This window comes from Cygnus olor, chromosome 3 (genome assembly GCF_009769625.2).
Source record: "Cygnus olor isolate bCygOlo1 chromosome 3, bCygOlo1.pri.v2, whole genome shotgun sequence".
NCBI classification, from domain to species: Eukaryota; Metazoa; Chordata; class Aves; order Anseriformes; family Anatidae; genus Cygnus; species Cygnus olor.
This window is the reverse complement of record NC_049171.1, coordinates 108835139-108851591: the sequence shown is the minus strand read 5'-3', so window position 1 is coordinate 108851591 and position 16453 is coordinate 108835139. Positions and strand designations below refer to the sequence as shown.

Genomic DNA, 16453 nt, shown 5'->3' with positions numbered 1-16453 from the left:
CGCCTGTGACCTTGTGGTTTTACTACGGCTTTCCTTTCCAGGCTCGGGTCCTCTCCCTAGTGCCTGCTGCATTTCTCCAGCGTCTCGGCCGCTCGCTTTTCGCCCCGGAGACAGAGCGGAGCGCTTGGCACGGCTCGGCGGGGAGGGAAGCAACAAGGCTACGATGAAAGAATTAAACTCGCGATGACGGAAGAGCCCCAGCCATGCTTCCACCTAGACAAAGCCTACGTGATGAGCGCTGCTGAACGCCAGCCCTTCGGAAGGCACAGCCGCTCGGGGAGGAAAACGGGGATTTCGGCGTGGCTGCAGGTGCCTCTGACCACTCACCTCGGCGCCCGTTTCAAGGCAGAACCCCCCGGGGCTGGAGGCAAGGCAGCCCAGCTGCAGGCACCGCCAGCCCCGCCGGGCGGAGGCACGGCTCCCCCCGGGGGAAGATGCCCGTAAGACCCCCGGAGGGGGGGGGGCGGCTCTCTCCAGCCCCCTCCCCGCTCCCACACGCTCGACCCTCGGGGCGAGGGGAGGCACCCCTCTCCCTGCAGGCGCGCCTCCCGTCGCGACATGTCGCGACTGGCCGGCGGGGGAGGGAGGCGAGCCCCAGTCGCCTCGCCTAAAGGTACCGCGGCTGGCTTGCAAAAAGCATTCCCGGGCCGGGGAGGGGGGGGACACAGCAGCATCCCCCAGCGGCTCCCCATCCCCATCCCGCCTCCCCCCATCCCGGTACCGGGGACCCCCCCATACAGCCCCCCCCGATGCCGGGGCGGGCAGGGCGAGGGCCGGGGGGTCGCGGACCTACCTGTCGGGGGGTTTGGGGAAGGGAAGAAGGGGGAGGGGGGGCAGCAGCCGGAGCCGGTTCAGCAGCGGCGGGGCATCGCGGCGGGGCGCGGGGTGGCGGAGCCCCGGTGCGCGGCTGCGGCGGCGGGAGGGCGGGCGGGAGGAGGAGGAGGAGGAGGAAGGGAGGGAGGGAGGGAGGATGAAGGGAGGGAGGGAGGGATGGAGGGAGCGCACACACGCACAGCCCCCGGGATGCGCTCAGCCAGCCCGCCCCGCAGGCAGCCTCCTCTCCCTCCGCATCCCTCCGGGGGCTGGGAGAAAACCGCCGGCCCTCCTCCTCCTCCTCCTCCTCCTCCTCCTCCTCCTCCTCCTCCTCCTCCTCCTGCTGCTGCTGCTGCTGCTGCTGGAAATATTTCCCGATTTCCTCCTCGGAGCGAGGGACTTTGAAAGGCTGGGCTGGCTGCGGACCCACCCCCGGCCGCCCTGCCCGCCCTGCCTTGGGCAGCCCCCAGCCCTGCCCCGCTTGACCCCGGGTCCCGATCCTGCCCCCTGCAGCCTCCCGGGGCGAGCCCGGTCCTATTTGCGCCCTGCAGGACAGAGGGAGCTGCTGGCAGGCGCTGCCCCCCTGTACGCCCTCCTCTTCCCCCAGCCCTGGGTTAGGAATCCCCAGGAAGGATGGTGCCAGGGGTGTCCGTGTTGTCCCCATTGCTGCTGTGGGGAGGCAGCAGGCTTGGGGTGTCCCAAAGGGCCCTAGTTTGGGGTTCAGCCCCCCCCCGCATCCCCAGCATCATGGTGTTTGCAGAGGGCAGTGGGTGCCGTGGGGCTGTAGGGTGACAGGCAAGGGGCATATAGATCGTTTAGCATCCTCCCGAGACCTGTTTCTGGCCACCTCCAGGCCAGCCCCTGAACCCTCTGAGCCTCCTGTCCCCACAGGAGGGTCAGTGGGTTTGGGAGGCCCCGCGGGAAGCCAGCAGCCCCAGACAGCCCAGCAGAGATGGACTTGGTGCACCTCAGGTTGGCCCAAGCGCCCTTCCTGTGGGCAATTCCCCTGCCGCCGCGCCTGAGCGGCTCCTCCACCCTCCGCTGGCTCCAGCAAGGAGCAGATGAACCCGTTGTCTCACCCTCCAGGCAAAACTGTGGGTTTAGGAACTTAAAATAGGACCAAAGCTAATAACCCCTGCACTGGTAGCCTCAAGTACCCGGCGACCCTGCGTGGCCCTCCTGCTCAGGTGCAACACGAACCCAGGAGAAGCAGAGCCACTACTGCAGCTCCTGCCCCGTCCTACCCCTTCTCCCCCTCATCTAGTCCACCTGTAATTTATGCCACCACCGGCTTGTTTGTGGACTTCATTTGTGCTTTTCTTTCTTTTTTTTTTTTTTTTTAATTTTTTATTTCATTCTTTTCTGGTGGGGAGGGTGACATTTCCGCATCACCATTTTCTTCCAGCAGGGATGGGAAACTACATTTCTTTGGTTGGGATCTGGTGTCGGACACGGATAACATCACAACACCCTTTTTTAAAGCTCTTTGTGATGAGGTGACGAACCAGCAAGCCAGCTAGCTGTTATTAGCGTTACAGCTGCGATCGGTATGTAGTTCTGGTCTCACTTTAAAAGCTTATTGCCTACACGCTGGGTGAACATAATTTCCAAATCACTTGGCTTAGAGAAGACACTTTTTTGTGTCCAATAGCTAACTCTGACTGTCAGCCTCACCGCTTTTAAACTCTTCAGGGGAAGAACACAGTTGCATCTGGCCACGCGTGGTAATCGGATGGGACTTGATTCTCCCACCAGGGTGACTGATGTAGAGGGAGCACAACTAAACGGGGCACCAGACCTGGCTCCGGACCTGGCTGTGTCTCCCTGGTGCTTGGTTTGGCAGTGGCTGCGGGACGCAGGGCGCTGCACAAGGAAACCAGCTCGCTCGCAGCAAACACAATCCCTGACGATGCTCCTTGCCCCACACGCTGAAATCTAATCGCTGCAACGGTAAGCAGTGCAGCTCAGATTTTAATTAGCTGTCAGCCGTGAAGCTCTCCCTAAAGCTCCCCGTTTCTCTCGGTTGTGTTGCTGACCTACTTCCCAGCTCTTTCGCTGATCACGGCGCACAACTCCTCGGGAGCACCAGGATGCTAGCTCTGCTAGCTGGTGAGATGCTCCCCGAAAAGCCAGGCACTTCCCCAGCCCGCCTCTCCCTGCCTGCCCCCGGGCACGCTCCTCTCTCCCAGTGCCTCCTGCCCAGACCCTCGGGAAGGCTGCTCTGGCCTAAGGTTGTTTTGGGACATCTGTGGAACAGGGGCTGAAGAAAACCAAAGTCTGTCAGCATTCGTGGTGGTGCTTGAAAGCCCATGCAATCCCCCCCCCACACACACCTTGTATTGCCCAGCTTTAACCATATGGGACAGAAAAGGTGAAAGGAGATGTGGTGTTATCCCACCCGTACTGCAGAGCTGCCTTCATCTGCTAGGAAAGTTCTTGATTAGGAGGGATGTGAGGCCGAGAGGCTGGCAGAAGATGTCCCCCCACTCTGTAGACCCTCACACACATCTTTCCAGGCACATTCAGACCTTTGTTTTTCAAAGTCCCCAAGTGAAAGTTGGAGCTGGGCTGTGAAAGAAAGAGTCTAACTCAGGGAGTATCTCCCTTTCCTTCCCTGTCTCTCTTTGCAGCCATGCAAGTGAACACCTACCATTGCAAACACACTTACAACCACTAATTGCAGTCACAAAATCATGGAGCTTCTCATGCTGGTGCTAACGAATGGTTCATTCATTCATTCATTCATGCACACCCACAGCTCTTTCCGACAGCAGCCTGCATCTCTCTGCAGTCGCTGGCGGAGGTTTCTGGGTATTGTCTACATACGCAGAGCAGAAAGACAATCCCTCCCTGCAAATAAAGGAGTTAGTGGGCTGCAGAGCCTACAGGACAGAATGGTGCAGGCCAGTTCTCTGCTCAGTACTTTGTGAAGATGTGTGAACTCCTGCATGCTTTAGAGGAGTGGGTCACAACCCCCTAGATATTTCTTGTGTGAGAAATTCCTGCCTTAAATTCCCTGTAAAAGAGATGAGTGGCCAGGGAAAGGGCAGCCTTCGGCCCAAACACAGCAGGATCATCTGTCCCACCACTCTTTCTTGGCCTTATCTGGAGCATCCCCTCAGTGCTCCAGCTTTTGTGGGTACGGATAATGCTGGAGGATAACCAGCGAGCCCTCGTCAGTTAGTGCTTAGTCATTTCCGTCCTTGCTTTCCTTGAGTCCCTCAGGAGATGCCAGGGAGATCCTGCAGGAGCAGATGGGATGCCACCTCTGGCTTGCTATCCATCTGTCACCGCTCCTCGCTGCAGCAGTCCTGAGCGCGCGCCCGCTGAACCTTCGCTGGCTCCCCTCTGCATGTTCTTGGCAGGGACCTGGAGATCCCTGCGAGTTGTATTTCCAAAAAAAGATATTCCTAAACATAGTTTCCAGCAGTCCGATCATTCACTTTCACTGTCACCTTCACACCAGCCTTTGCTGGTTGGAGGATAAATCAGGCACTTAGAAATGTGAGGGGCAGCGTGGGACACGGCGGTGAGTAGGAAGGGCAGCTCTGTGCTGTACATCTTATATTTCTCTTTAAGCTCTCCAGCTCTTTCACTGTATCTGGTAGTCTGAGGTCTGATGATCCTGGGGAGCTCTGAACACGCAGCAGTGGTCCATTGGCCAGGCAGAGGGCTTAGATGTCGAAGGTGTCTTCTACCCCTGGAAAACTGAGTGCTAAGACCCAGGGAGAAGGCAATATTCAGTGAGGGCGTTTGGGTAAGTCTGTGAAAAAATTGGCAGCTTATGGTTTGCTCTCATGCGATGCTCCGGGAGCCTGAAGAGGTAACTTGAGAAACTCTGCTTGTGCCACTCGCAAGCTTTCCCCTGAGTACTTGCTCTACTCCATGTTTCACAGAGGTTTAAATAAATCCAGAGCACCCATCGGTAGGCAGAGCACTCAACAGCTGGGGAGAGCTTTTTCCTGGAGGAAGGGCTGATGTGTGGCAGACCAAAGAAGGTCTTTGCACGGGAAAGCAGAACTAGCTGTAGGGTCTGGGGTTGGATTTAGGGAGCCTGGGAACGGGGAGGGCTGCAAGTATTTTGCAAACGTCTAGTGAGCAAAACAAGACACACACTTTGAATGCAGCCCCAGAATCTCACTTCTCCTTTGAGTAGAAACTCAAAAGCCTTCTGGCAGCTGTCATTTGTCTCAGCAGCACCAACATTTCACTCCTGTCCCTGTTCCACAGGCCAAAACCGCCTCCTAGCCTGAGTCACTGGAAAACGAAGGACCAGATGTCCCCTGCTTGACTGCCTGTCCCTTAACATCTTTTCCCACCAAAAATAAAAAAATAAAAAAAACTTTAGCTGTTACAAAACTGCAGAATACAGGAACTAAAAATGCAGATGCAAGGTCAATTAATTGAAATAAATTTCCCAGTGAAAGCAACAGCCTGGGGACTCAGCTGCCTCCAGAAGAGCATCCTACAAGAGGCCCTGGAGCAGCAGTGTGCCAGCTCTGGGACACCACTAAAATGGGGCAGGCACGAGCACTCCCTGGTTGAAGCACCAGCTCTTTTCACAGCCATCCCAAGCCTGCCCTGGCCAGGAGAGAACCTGGCTGAGCAACAAGAAAAAAAAAACTCTCCTCTCCCCCCAGTAAAACAAAACCAGAATTAAAATGTAACCGAATGGTGTGTTCTCTGGGTTTGCCTTCTGTTTTCGAAACCTAGGGTTTTCATGTTTTCCAGTTTACTTGGTAACCAGAAGGGACTTAAAAAAAATAATGAGAGAGATGAAATATTGGCATGTAACCCTGTGCCTCTAGGAGCTGGGACTCGAAGAAAAAAACAAAGCACAAATACCATGGTGATGTGGCAAGACCTGGAAAACTGTGCATTGCCAGCTGAAGACAGTATGATGTTTCCTCGGCACCTCCAGTGTCACTCGAGGCCACATCCCTCATTTGATTTTAATGCCATGTTCCCATGGCCATCAGCGGGCGACCAGGGGTAAATCAGACGTAGAGCATGGCTCTGGCTGTGGCCCCTGGTCATGAAGGTAATTTGGCCTCCTCTGCACCATCTGCCTGCCAGCCCTGAGCCAGGCTGGGTGCTCCAGGGAGAAGAGACCTTTTCATTAAAAGCAAGAAGGGACTGACCTCAGCTGCGTCGGAGCACCTTATTTATATTTTATTTATATATTCCGAGCTGAGAAAGCAGCTGGAGCACCTTGCAAAAACCAAGCCCATTAGACAAAAGGATGTGAAATGACTTCTCTTAAAGGGAAGCTAGCTGGTCTTCCCTTTAAGGGGCTCTAACCAGTGCTGTGCTGGCAGGGTGGCCTGAAATCTTCCTTTCCTCTTTGCTGCTCCAACTCTGCCTTCCTCTGCCTCAGCCCTGCCTCGTCTCAAACAAAGAGGGGAGAAAGAGAAGAAGAGCAGATTTAGCTTACAGATAACCTAATGGCTGTGGTTTTTTTTTTGTTGTTGTTGTTTTGTTTTATTTTGTTTTGTTTTGTTTTCGGGGTGGGGATGAGGCTGGGACTTTGGAGAAATGAAACCACACTGTTTGTGAGGCTGTGTTCTCCGTTCAAATCCCCCATGTTGTCACGTGCCAGCCCTGTTCCCCACCTGGAGTTTCAAACCCGGCCTCTTCCAAAGCTGTTCAGAGCCCAATGGCTTCTGCACGGCTTTCCAGATTGCACGGTGCCTTAACACAACACAAGCTGGTACTTTGCCACCCACCTCTTGGTCAGAAACCCCCAGGTCTCTTGCGAAAATCTCCTGCTCATGTGGGGAGCCGTGCTCCTGGCAAAGCGGCCTGGGTTGTGAGGCTGTGCTCCCGAGTTTGTGAGCGCAGGAGGGACACGGGGGGGGGTGTGTGTGTGTGAACGTGCGCATGCGTGCAGATGTTTCCTAACTCAGATTGTGCAAGCCCCGACTTCTTCCCTCTGTGTTTCTGCTTACTCAGATGAACTCTTGCTCTCCTGCGAGTGCTCCCCATCTCTTCAGCGAGTGAGACAGTTTCCTGTACGTAGCTGTCAGTCCAGGAACACAGGCTGCTGCGGCGCTTGTGCATGTGCAGGCTGGATACCAGGGAGGAGAACAGAGCAGGGACCTCGGGATTCACACGTGCCCCGGCTCTGAACCCTAGCTGCTGCTGCACCTCCTGCCCCACTAGGGCTTTCCTCCTTTGTTTAGCTCCCTTCCACGTGCATCACACACACTAAGATAGCTTCTGGATGCTGCCACCTTCAAGACACCAGTGTGCTATTTCTGGTATTTGTGCCAGGGCTGTTAACAGTGTCTGGCATTTTACTTGCCATCAGTAGACTCCAGAGTTAACAGCTGTATTTATATGAGCAGTGGCATCAGGAAGGTGGGCAGCAGCTGCAGAGCCACCAGTGGGAAGAAATAAGAGAAGTGAGAGATCTAGAAGACCTGATCCAAAAGGAAACATTGCAAGAACTCAGACTATTACGTCAAGAGAAGACATATCCTCATAAAGCCGGAGGAATAGATGTCTCCCGCTCCTACTGTCAATAAGATAAGAAGTCAAGAGGTTAAACAACAGCCAGGGAGCCTGAAGTTTGACATGAGGGTAGGTTTTTTAGCCACAAGAGTAATGGTGTAGCCAGCTGGATTGTCTGCAGAGAGGGAGAAGTCACGGGAAGGTTTTAAGACCTGGATGAGCAAACCTCTTTCCAGATCGAGTGTCAGTGGCCCTGCTCCCAGCATCATTTCATCAGAAAGGTATGTTTGACAGGTGAACAAGCAGGAGACGTGTGTCATTAACTCACTTAGCAACCTCTTCTGATAGCCTTTTGTGTGCACACAGACATCTTGAAGCTTATCCAGATGCTCTCAGGAGCTGGTTGTGCAGGAAGGCTTGTGTTGGGAACATTTGTCTGGCCACAGTGGTCCTTCTCAAATCCTTCAATCTCTGTCCTGTCCCACTGCCAGCTAAAAGCTGAGGAATGCACACAAATGGCCTGCCCCTGCCCAAACTGCAGCACCAGAACATTCCCCAGAGCAAGGACAAAGTGACATCCATGCAGGTGACTAACCCTAACTTAAGGCTACCTAAGATGCATCGCAATGAAATGGTGGCAGAAGCCACCAGACCCTGCTGACAACAAAAAGAGGAGTAATATATATGTAGCTGCCTATCCCTGGACAGTTACAATCCTAACCAGATAGCAGCATGAAAAATGGCAGAAAAGAGAAACACTGGATATAAGGAAAGCAGGGGACTAGCTTAATTGCTGGCCGAAGTAGAAATTACCAAGGCAACCATATGGTGAGTAAGAACTAAGTGTATACAGCTAGCAAACCTGGGGCCAGCAAGGCAAGTGTAAATATGGGTGGATGGCTTGTCTGGAAGGAGATAAACTTGGTAAAGAAGCAGGACCTGGGAGGAATAGAAGGGACAAAAACAGAACATAAAATAAAGCAAGTACCATACGCAGGACCTCTTGGGCAGGCGCTGTTGTTCAGCCCAGTGCATAGTTGTGGCACTGAAACATCAGCTTTATTAAGGTTGGAGCCGTGAAGCTTGTCTTGTTCTGTAAGTTTCCGTAGGCCGCATACATCAAGGCACATTTCAAGATAATCTCACTGTCTGTTTCAATGGGAAGAATGTTAAAGTCGGGTATGTTTTTATCAACAGGGACAGAAAATGACTAGCAAACACGAGTAGTGGCACAGCTCTAAATGCTTACAAACTTGTCCTGTTTTGTAGCATTCCTCTAGGTTTGTGCATCAAAACACACTTAAAAATAGCCTGCTTGGCTATTTTTAAAGTACAAAGATTTAAACGAGGTACCCCCTTAATCTGCAAGGTCCAAAGGTTTTCTAGTGCCCCACCACGGAGGTACACCTTCAGGCATTTTCATCCACCAGGCACACGTGGAACAAGGTGCACATCCAGACAGGTTTGTCCCAGCCTCTGAAAATGCAAGGACTGTGACCAAATTATGGATCCTCAGGTGGGTCTTTGAGGTTTTAAAATGGAGACTCTCAAGTGTCTAGAAAGGCGTTGATTCATATTATGAAGTACTCATGACTTGTCCTGAATCTTACTCAAAGGTTGTTTGCTGAACAGATATGTCATTGCCCGCTAAGCATATTTTCGCTGACAGACAGTAAAAGGCTTTTTCTTCTTTGATAAGGAAATGTTGTTTCTTGGAGCATCTATTTTCCACAACCAGTGGTTCTCTCTTTCAAAATGAGAGAAACTTTTAAAATCCATTTGCTTTCCAAGCTGTGCTGTGGACTAGGTCAAGCACAGAATGCAGCAGCAACAGAAGCACAGGACATCATGCAAGAGTCTGCTGTGGTGCTGGGGCTCTTTTTTTTTGGTGCTAAATCTCGGGTAAAATAGCCAGAAAGTTCAAGGAGAACATCTTTCACAGCTGTATATCTGTCTTTTTACAGCATGAATTGACACTACCAAGAAGATTTGGAAGGCCAGCTAGAATGTTTCCACAAAGACTTGGCTCAGCTGCAATTTTGAAAGACATAAAAGGGAGGTAAATTCTGGAAGTTAAACCTATATTAACCCCTTAGTCAGGGTGGGGTTTCTGCCGTGTGCTAGAACATCAGTATAACACATGGCTGACATCTGAAAGCTCTCACAGCAGGCAGCAGAGCAGCAGTAAACATGGTTATTATGGACAGTCGGTAGGAATGAAGACCTACTTATCCAGCTCAAGATGGGGCAATCCAGAACATCTGTCTTGCTCCTGAATTGGGCATTCACCCTTGACAAGAGATGCTTTTGGAGCCTCGCTTCAAATAGCTATGCTCTGAAGAGCTGGCTAAATCCAGGAGGTCATCTTAGAATAATATTTGGCGGGCCGAAGTGACTTAACATTTAACATGCTTTAAAGGACCATATGGAATAAGTTACGCCAGAGTAAAACAAACACTTGTCTCTCACATCCAGTGTTATTGTTAGCAACTTATTTGACTGTGTGTATTTCTCAGCAGCGACAATGACTCACTAAATAACAGGATAATACCACGGATCGCTAGCATGTTGTGGTCTGCGGCCACAGGAAGGGTTTTACTTTTGCTGTGTACATGTTGGCAGCCCCAGCGCACTAGCAGCAAATCTAAATGTTTATTGCCGCATCCAATGCAGAAGCACAAGGCCTCTGCTTGGAGCCGTTCTGTAAGCCAAAGGGAAAATGCTGGGCATTTTTAATGTCACGCTTACCAAACTGCAGCCAAAGCAATAGGCTGTGAATTAGACACCAGGAGAGGAGATGTCACCTTTCTTTTGCTTTCTTGTTCCAGTGTGTGGATATGGCGATCGCTGGTGCTGGCAGTCGGCATGGGAGCAGGCTGTTCCAGAGGGATGGGCCTTGTGTTCCCCGTCTAAAGCCCAAACCTTGCTGTGGGTTGCTAATTTTGGACACAGGCATCAAAGCACGCTGACTTGGAAGGGTGAAGAGGTTGCAGGGCAAGAGATAAGAGTGGTCCGTCAAACCCTAGGCCTGTGCAGAAAGCTGAGAGTGGCCAGAGCTGCCTCAGATGGCCAACCACATCCTTTTGGCTGCTTCAGAAATCATGCAGGCCTCTGCCCGAGGCCTGACACCCTAAGCTCCTGCTTGAAACATGGTGGCTCAGCCCCCTGTATCACCTCCACCAGGCCCCTGCCCTGCCCCTTGCTTCCTAATGCTTGTTGGATCTCTCAGACCAAACTTGGTGTCTGTCAGATCTCCCTGCAGCCTGGGGGACCTCACTGCCTGGAGGAGCGCTTTCAGGTGGGTTTCATTGGAAGATCCAAGCCCACCTGCCATTGGGTTGAGGGCTCTACAGGCAGCCCAGGAAGGCAGCAGTGCCCTTTCTCGCCCTGGGCATTGCTGCAGGGATCTATCTAGCTGACAAAGATGACACCACGACCCCAGTCCAGTCATGTTGCAGAAGAAGGGTATCCAGTACACCCCAAAGTAGAGAAGAAAGCAAAATGGGAGCATCTGATGTGCAAAGGTTTCCAAGAGGGACTCAAGTAAGCCTTGGTGGTGGGGACAGAAAGGCAGCAGTAGCTGTGCAGGACACATTCCTGTACTTAATGCATGTCGTTATTTTTCCATTTTCACATTTTCCTCCAGCTCCCCGCTTCTGCTTATGTAAGAGGAAAAGAAAAACAAGCCAAGTCGATGTTCCAGTGAAAGGAAGGACAACTCTCCGAGAGAGCAGGAAATGGTGTGTGCTGGTGTCATATGGGATTAGTCTGCAACCTCCAGGGCATGCTGCGGTCTGCAGGACAACCTGGGAAAGATCCCAGGGACAAAACCTCTGATGAAACTCATCCTGAACAGGATGAAGGGCTTGAAAGCACTGGGAGACTGGGGGGCAGGAAAAAGGCTTTACACCTCGTTTGGTATAACATATTCCCATGGGGATTAAAACAACCCAAGCACTGAAGCCTCCAGTCAAGTGTGGAAAAAGTCTATACCCAAACAGCACTCTTTGGCAGAAGAAGCTCTGGAGTGTTTGTCTTCTTTGGGTATTCACAGACGAGCCATTAATCACTGTTAAGTGAGGGGCACATGTCTTCACACTGTACCTTTCCTGAAATCCAGGTATTTTCTGGAATCCCAGTTCTGTGAGTGTCTCCCTCCTACCTCTGCCCACCTTTCTGCTGAAGGAAACACGTGGAGTTTTCTGGAGTGCAACGCGCGGCTCTTCTCTGCTCACACGTTTGGAAAAGGCCCAGCTAGAGACATCGGAAACTGAAACCTGCACTTCATGTTAGCAGTGTCAGAGTTCAGCATTCCAGGGATTTGGGAAAGATCCTAAAAGCAAACATCCCAAACTCAGGAGGAAGTTGAGCATTAAATGCAAAAGAAATCCAAATATGTTAAAGTATGGAAACCAAAACAACTTCTGCTTTGCCCTGCAGTGACCCTATGCAATAAGAATACAATTGTGATTAGATCACAGCAATGGTTGGAGCCCTAGATAAGAATAAACTGAGTTTTGAAGACCTCCAGACTTACTGCATTGTTTTGCCATGTTTTTTCCCCCATGCGTTGCCAGAAAAATACTGAGTTCCTTAAAGAATGAATTCAAAAATGAATGTCAACTCATAAATTGCCTGATTTGCTTGTAAATTGGCAGAAAACACCAGCACTGCGTAAAGCTGTCATTTTGCTGCCTCCTACCATAGCAGTACATGGAAGATCAGAGGATGAGAGGGGGCGATAATGAAACCTCCCTCTGTTCATAGGATTAAATGCTGGGTGACAGCAAGGTCCTCTCCAACGTGCGTGACCTCACCACCTCTAGGCAAAGCCCTTCCACCATGCAGGTGTCTGTGCATGGTTTCTTCTGGCTTTTCCTTCCTTTTAACTGAGAGTTCTCCCACCTCTTTCTCTAGAAAAATTCACCTGTGCATCTTAGATGGAAAAACTCTGACCCCAGAAGCCTTAACCTCAGCCAAAACTTCGGGTAGCAGGGGAGGACGTAGAAATGCAGTTTTTTTTACCAGGTGTTATCCTTCATCCACACATGTAACACTATGGCTCAGTTTGCTGGTGAGATCCTGAGTACCTGAAAGCTCAGTGTCACTTAAAGACATTAAGGGCAACTCATGTCATGGGATGGAAAGTGAGGAGTAGTTCATGTCTCTAAGTGACCAAAATGGACAGCTGGATTTAGACCAGCTGAGGGGGATTTACTCATCTCTTCATACTGTGCAGTCAGCTATTTTATACCAAAGTTTTACAAAGAGGAAAAAGCTTGTGAAGCTGAATGGCTCAAGGTTTAGTATTGTGACACCAACAAATAAATAAATAAATGGCAGTGCATTTTCTCTAAAGCACAGATATGTAGAGGTATTCTCATTTTCCACATGAAGTTCTATTCTTATGCAAAAGGATTGTGGCCACATGTGCATAAAAGATGCTGGGTGGATTTGTGCAGCCATGCATGAGATGGCAAGCAGCGAGTGCCAGGGGACACACGGCAATATTCACAGCCTGCAAACTCAAAATTTTCCTAAAATATCATACCTTCTGGAGGAGTGCCTGGGTTTGTGAGTCCCCTAGCAAAACCCTCCCCAGGTTGATCATTATCCCTTATCCTGAAGACGAAGAGAAGATGAAAAGCGAGGTAGTGTTTTGGGAACAAGAACGTCAAATAAGACAGCTGCCCGTTTTCGTGGGCTGTTTTTTGCAACATTACATTCTTTCAGGCCTCGGTTCCTCAGGCAAACCAGATTTGAATTGGCAAATGGGTCTGCAAGTGTCAAGACTGGGAATGGGCAGGGCTAGCCTATAAACCCTTTGTCTTAGAACAAAGGCAATAAAAAGCATCTGGCCAGGGAAGTGGATCAGTCTGTCAATGCGTCCCCAGAATCTGCTCCAATCTTCTGACTCATTAGAGAAAAGACAGAGGTGGTTTCCAAACTCCATCCTTCAAGGAATCACCATAAAAACGTTGAAGTCATTGGAGGGGGGAGAATGCACACTGGGATCTCTGCAGGTTGGAGCCAGTTTGTAAAATCTTTGCCGAGTGACTTCATGTTGTAGCCCTCCTCTCTGTGATTTATGTCGAGGACTGTCTCTCCTCGGGCATACCTCACACCACAAGCATGACTTTTCCCCTCACACAAGAAACTGTGCTCAGGCACCAGGACAGCATGTCCTTGCTCACTCCAAGTGCCCTCATGGCCAAGGCAGCTTCCCCTTGCCCGTGGCCTGCAAGGACGAGCACCGAGCTGGGCCTGATGGTGAGGAAGAGGAGGGCTCCCCCTTCCTCCTCCACTTGCTCCAGCGAGGAGCGCTGCGTGGGAGGACCTCACGGCAGATGCTTGGAGGCTGCAGCGCTCGTCGTGACTAGTTGCTTGCAAAAAACACGGTAGTGATACTACTGCGAGCACTCGATTTGCCTATTTATATTCGTGCCTAGTGTCTCGGAGTGAGATCCCGTCAGCTTCACACGAAGGACCAAACGAATACCAGCAATACCCATGACTAATCAACAGCAAATATTAATAACAGCTAGCGTGCTGATAAGAGTAATAAACCTTAGGGATAACACAGCCCGCCTGATATTGATTCTCACGGAGGGGCACACAAAGGAGGGGTCATTTACAAGGCACTTGGGCAGCTCTGCCAAACAGAAAATGGAAGCAATCCCAGTAAGCAAGGAAGGCAGAAGCGTCCTTTTATTGTAATAGCAAAAATATATATATATAAAAAAATCATTTTCTATTGGCTCAATAGCAATTGAAAAGCTATTGGCCACAATTAGTTGAGGATCCATTTCTGTACTCGCATGTCTGTAGAGAAGTGATATGTACTTGTCATAAAAAATGAAAGTTAGCCTGGCACAGAGAAATCTCAGCCTAATTGTGAGTATTTCCTTTCCACCGCACAAGAAGACACCAGGCAAAGGGAAGATGTGCAGCTCAGTGAGTGTGAAAACAAGGATTGTGGGAATATCCATGGAAATGCCTGCTAAATAAGGGGGAAAAGGGGCTATATGCACAGACTACCATGTAGTTACAAGCAAACGCTCCCATTATGTTCGCCTTATGTAATGACAAGGGAAAGCATTTTCATTCATGAATAGAAATGCTTATGACATTTGTGGTCTAGTAATTTCCCTTTACAATCATCCGTCATCATATCTCTGGAAATCTCTGACAATTTCAGTCATATTCCTGATATTATGTTCAGTTCTTTCTGTGTAATTTCACTTCACCTGCTCTACTGTTTTTTCCAGTCTATTAACCACCTGAAAAATGAGAAAGCTTTACCTAGCACTTTGTAGTGGGAGTATGAATACTGTATTATAACACTTGAAAGCACACAAACTGATATGCAAGTGCCATTCTGTAGCATTTAAAGAAAAATCTTGTGTTTAACTGTACCATCCAAAAGCAACACAATTTGGAGCCAAGGCTACAAAAAGAGTTTTTTTTTTTTTTTTTTTATGTGTGCGTGTGTGTTCTGTGTAACAAAACACTTTAGTGAAGAAAACCTTTCTGCCAAGGGTATACTTTGTTTTTTGCCAATGCCCGGCTCACAGACCTAACATGTTTCCCTGGGAGTTTGAAGGAGAGCAATTACTTCTGCGCTTTGGAAATATTCACAATAGCACACAGCTGTTTTCGCTGGGGTCGACTTTCACAACACTGTAACGATGGTTAAAACCATACCAAAAATCCTCGCACAGGATGTAATCAACCTCAAATCTGCAGAGAAACATTGAGAAACTGCCTCTGACTGCCAAGAAAAACAACAGCCGTTTACAACAGGCTCTTCCTGATGTCCACTCAGCTCAAGCCACACGTCAAACAGGACATCTCAAAGCGAAAGTAGGGCAGACCGGAGAAGAAAAGCCCCTTGACTATTTTTAAGAATTTTCTAAGTAGTGACACAAAAAGGCTCAGGCGCTGGGAGCCACCACATATCCCTCCTGCCCCTCTGTGCACCAAGGCTCCAGCATGGATCAGCCTGCAAGCCCGCGTCACGAGCAATGAAACACCCGTTTTCCAACTTTTTTTTTTTTTCTTGACTCTTTCAGACACTTGGAAAGTTTCTGTCCCTCCAGCGGCAAAGCTGTTATATGTCATGTTCCTCGCTCCGAGAGCTTGACTGCTATGCCGCTGTTAGAGCCAGCCCATAGCCCCAGATTTACGGGGTTTTCGCAGGATGCCTTTCTAACCAAAAAACCTAGGTGTTCTCAAGAAAAGCTTGAATTGATTTTCACTTACCCCAGCCGCGTCTCAGCCGTTGTGGGTAAAGCAGAATGGAAAAAAGCCCTCATATGATAGTGTCTCTAAATTTACCAGAAAGAAAGGAGCTGGGGTGCTTGTCCTTTAAGTGTCTCTAAAGATGGTTTGCATAGCTGGATCTCAGCTTATCTGTGCTTTTCTGCTTTTGCTTCCATACATGGATCTGTTCCCAACAGTAACTTCAAGCTGTCGAAAAGAAGCTATCTGGCAGCTTTCAGCTTCATCCAACACATAAATGAGCAGAAATAAATAAATAACGATCTTTTCTGCTGGCTCCCCTCTTTGATTTGCACCTCAGAACCCCTTTTTCTTCTTTTTTTCTCCCCAGATTAACTTTTTGCTGTTTTTTTCCAAAGGAATTCCTAGGTGGAGGCAAATAGATATGACCAAGTCTGATTTTTCTCCTCCCTTTCCTACAAGCTCACATAATTTTATTCTCAGAAATATCTTTTTTGTTGCTGTTGTTGCTTTGCTTATAGGTCAGAGTTTTGTGCTTTTATGACTTGGAAGCATTTCAGTGGCATATACATCATGTCTGCAGCAAGGGAAGGTTAAGAGTCAAATTTTTGGAGAGAGAGAGATTATAGAAGAGCCACGTGACTGCTCCCGGATTAGCAGCAGTAGCAGAAGGAAGCATTCCTCTGATATTACAGTAGCCACCGTGGGACGTGCCTGAAACACTGAAGAGTGGAAGCTGCAGTTTGGAAGCTCCTCACAGATGTGTTTACGAATAAATCACTCCTCATTCTCCTTTCCACCCCTCCATTCTCTCTAGGTTTCAGTTTCGGAAAGGGCTGATATTGGGCAAAATTATTATTATTATTTTTTTTTGTACAGGGAGCCCTGTGTCATAGGTCAGGAAACTAGTCAGATAATTAACCTTAACTCTGCCCTTTGTTACTTC

General features: G+C 49.7%; 1 protein-coding gene across 7 annotated transcripts in view; it reads right to left on the bottom strand.

Moving 5' to 3' along the window:
- The window catches only part of SLC8A1 (solute carrier family 8 member A1), a 102329-nt gene extending 86723 nt beyond the window's left edge, over positions 1-15606 (bottom strand). For 2 of the 7 annotated variants that reach the window (XM_040551837.1, XM_040551838.1), the window contains exon 1: positions 794-923. Coding sequence is in view for 5 of the 7 variants with exons in the window: in XM_040551839.1 (XP_040407773.1) it covers positions 15529-15581 (53 nt within the window). In the remaining 2 variants the exon portion in view is untranslated. Of the gene's footprint in view, positions 1-793; positions 924-6539; positions 6672-15528 lie in introns of those variants that run through there. The other 5 variants (XM_040551839.1, XM_040551833.1, XM_040551836.1 and 2 more) reach the window with 5 other exon arrangements.
- Positions 15607-16453: the final 847 nt, after the last annotated feature.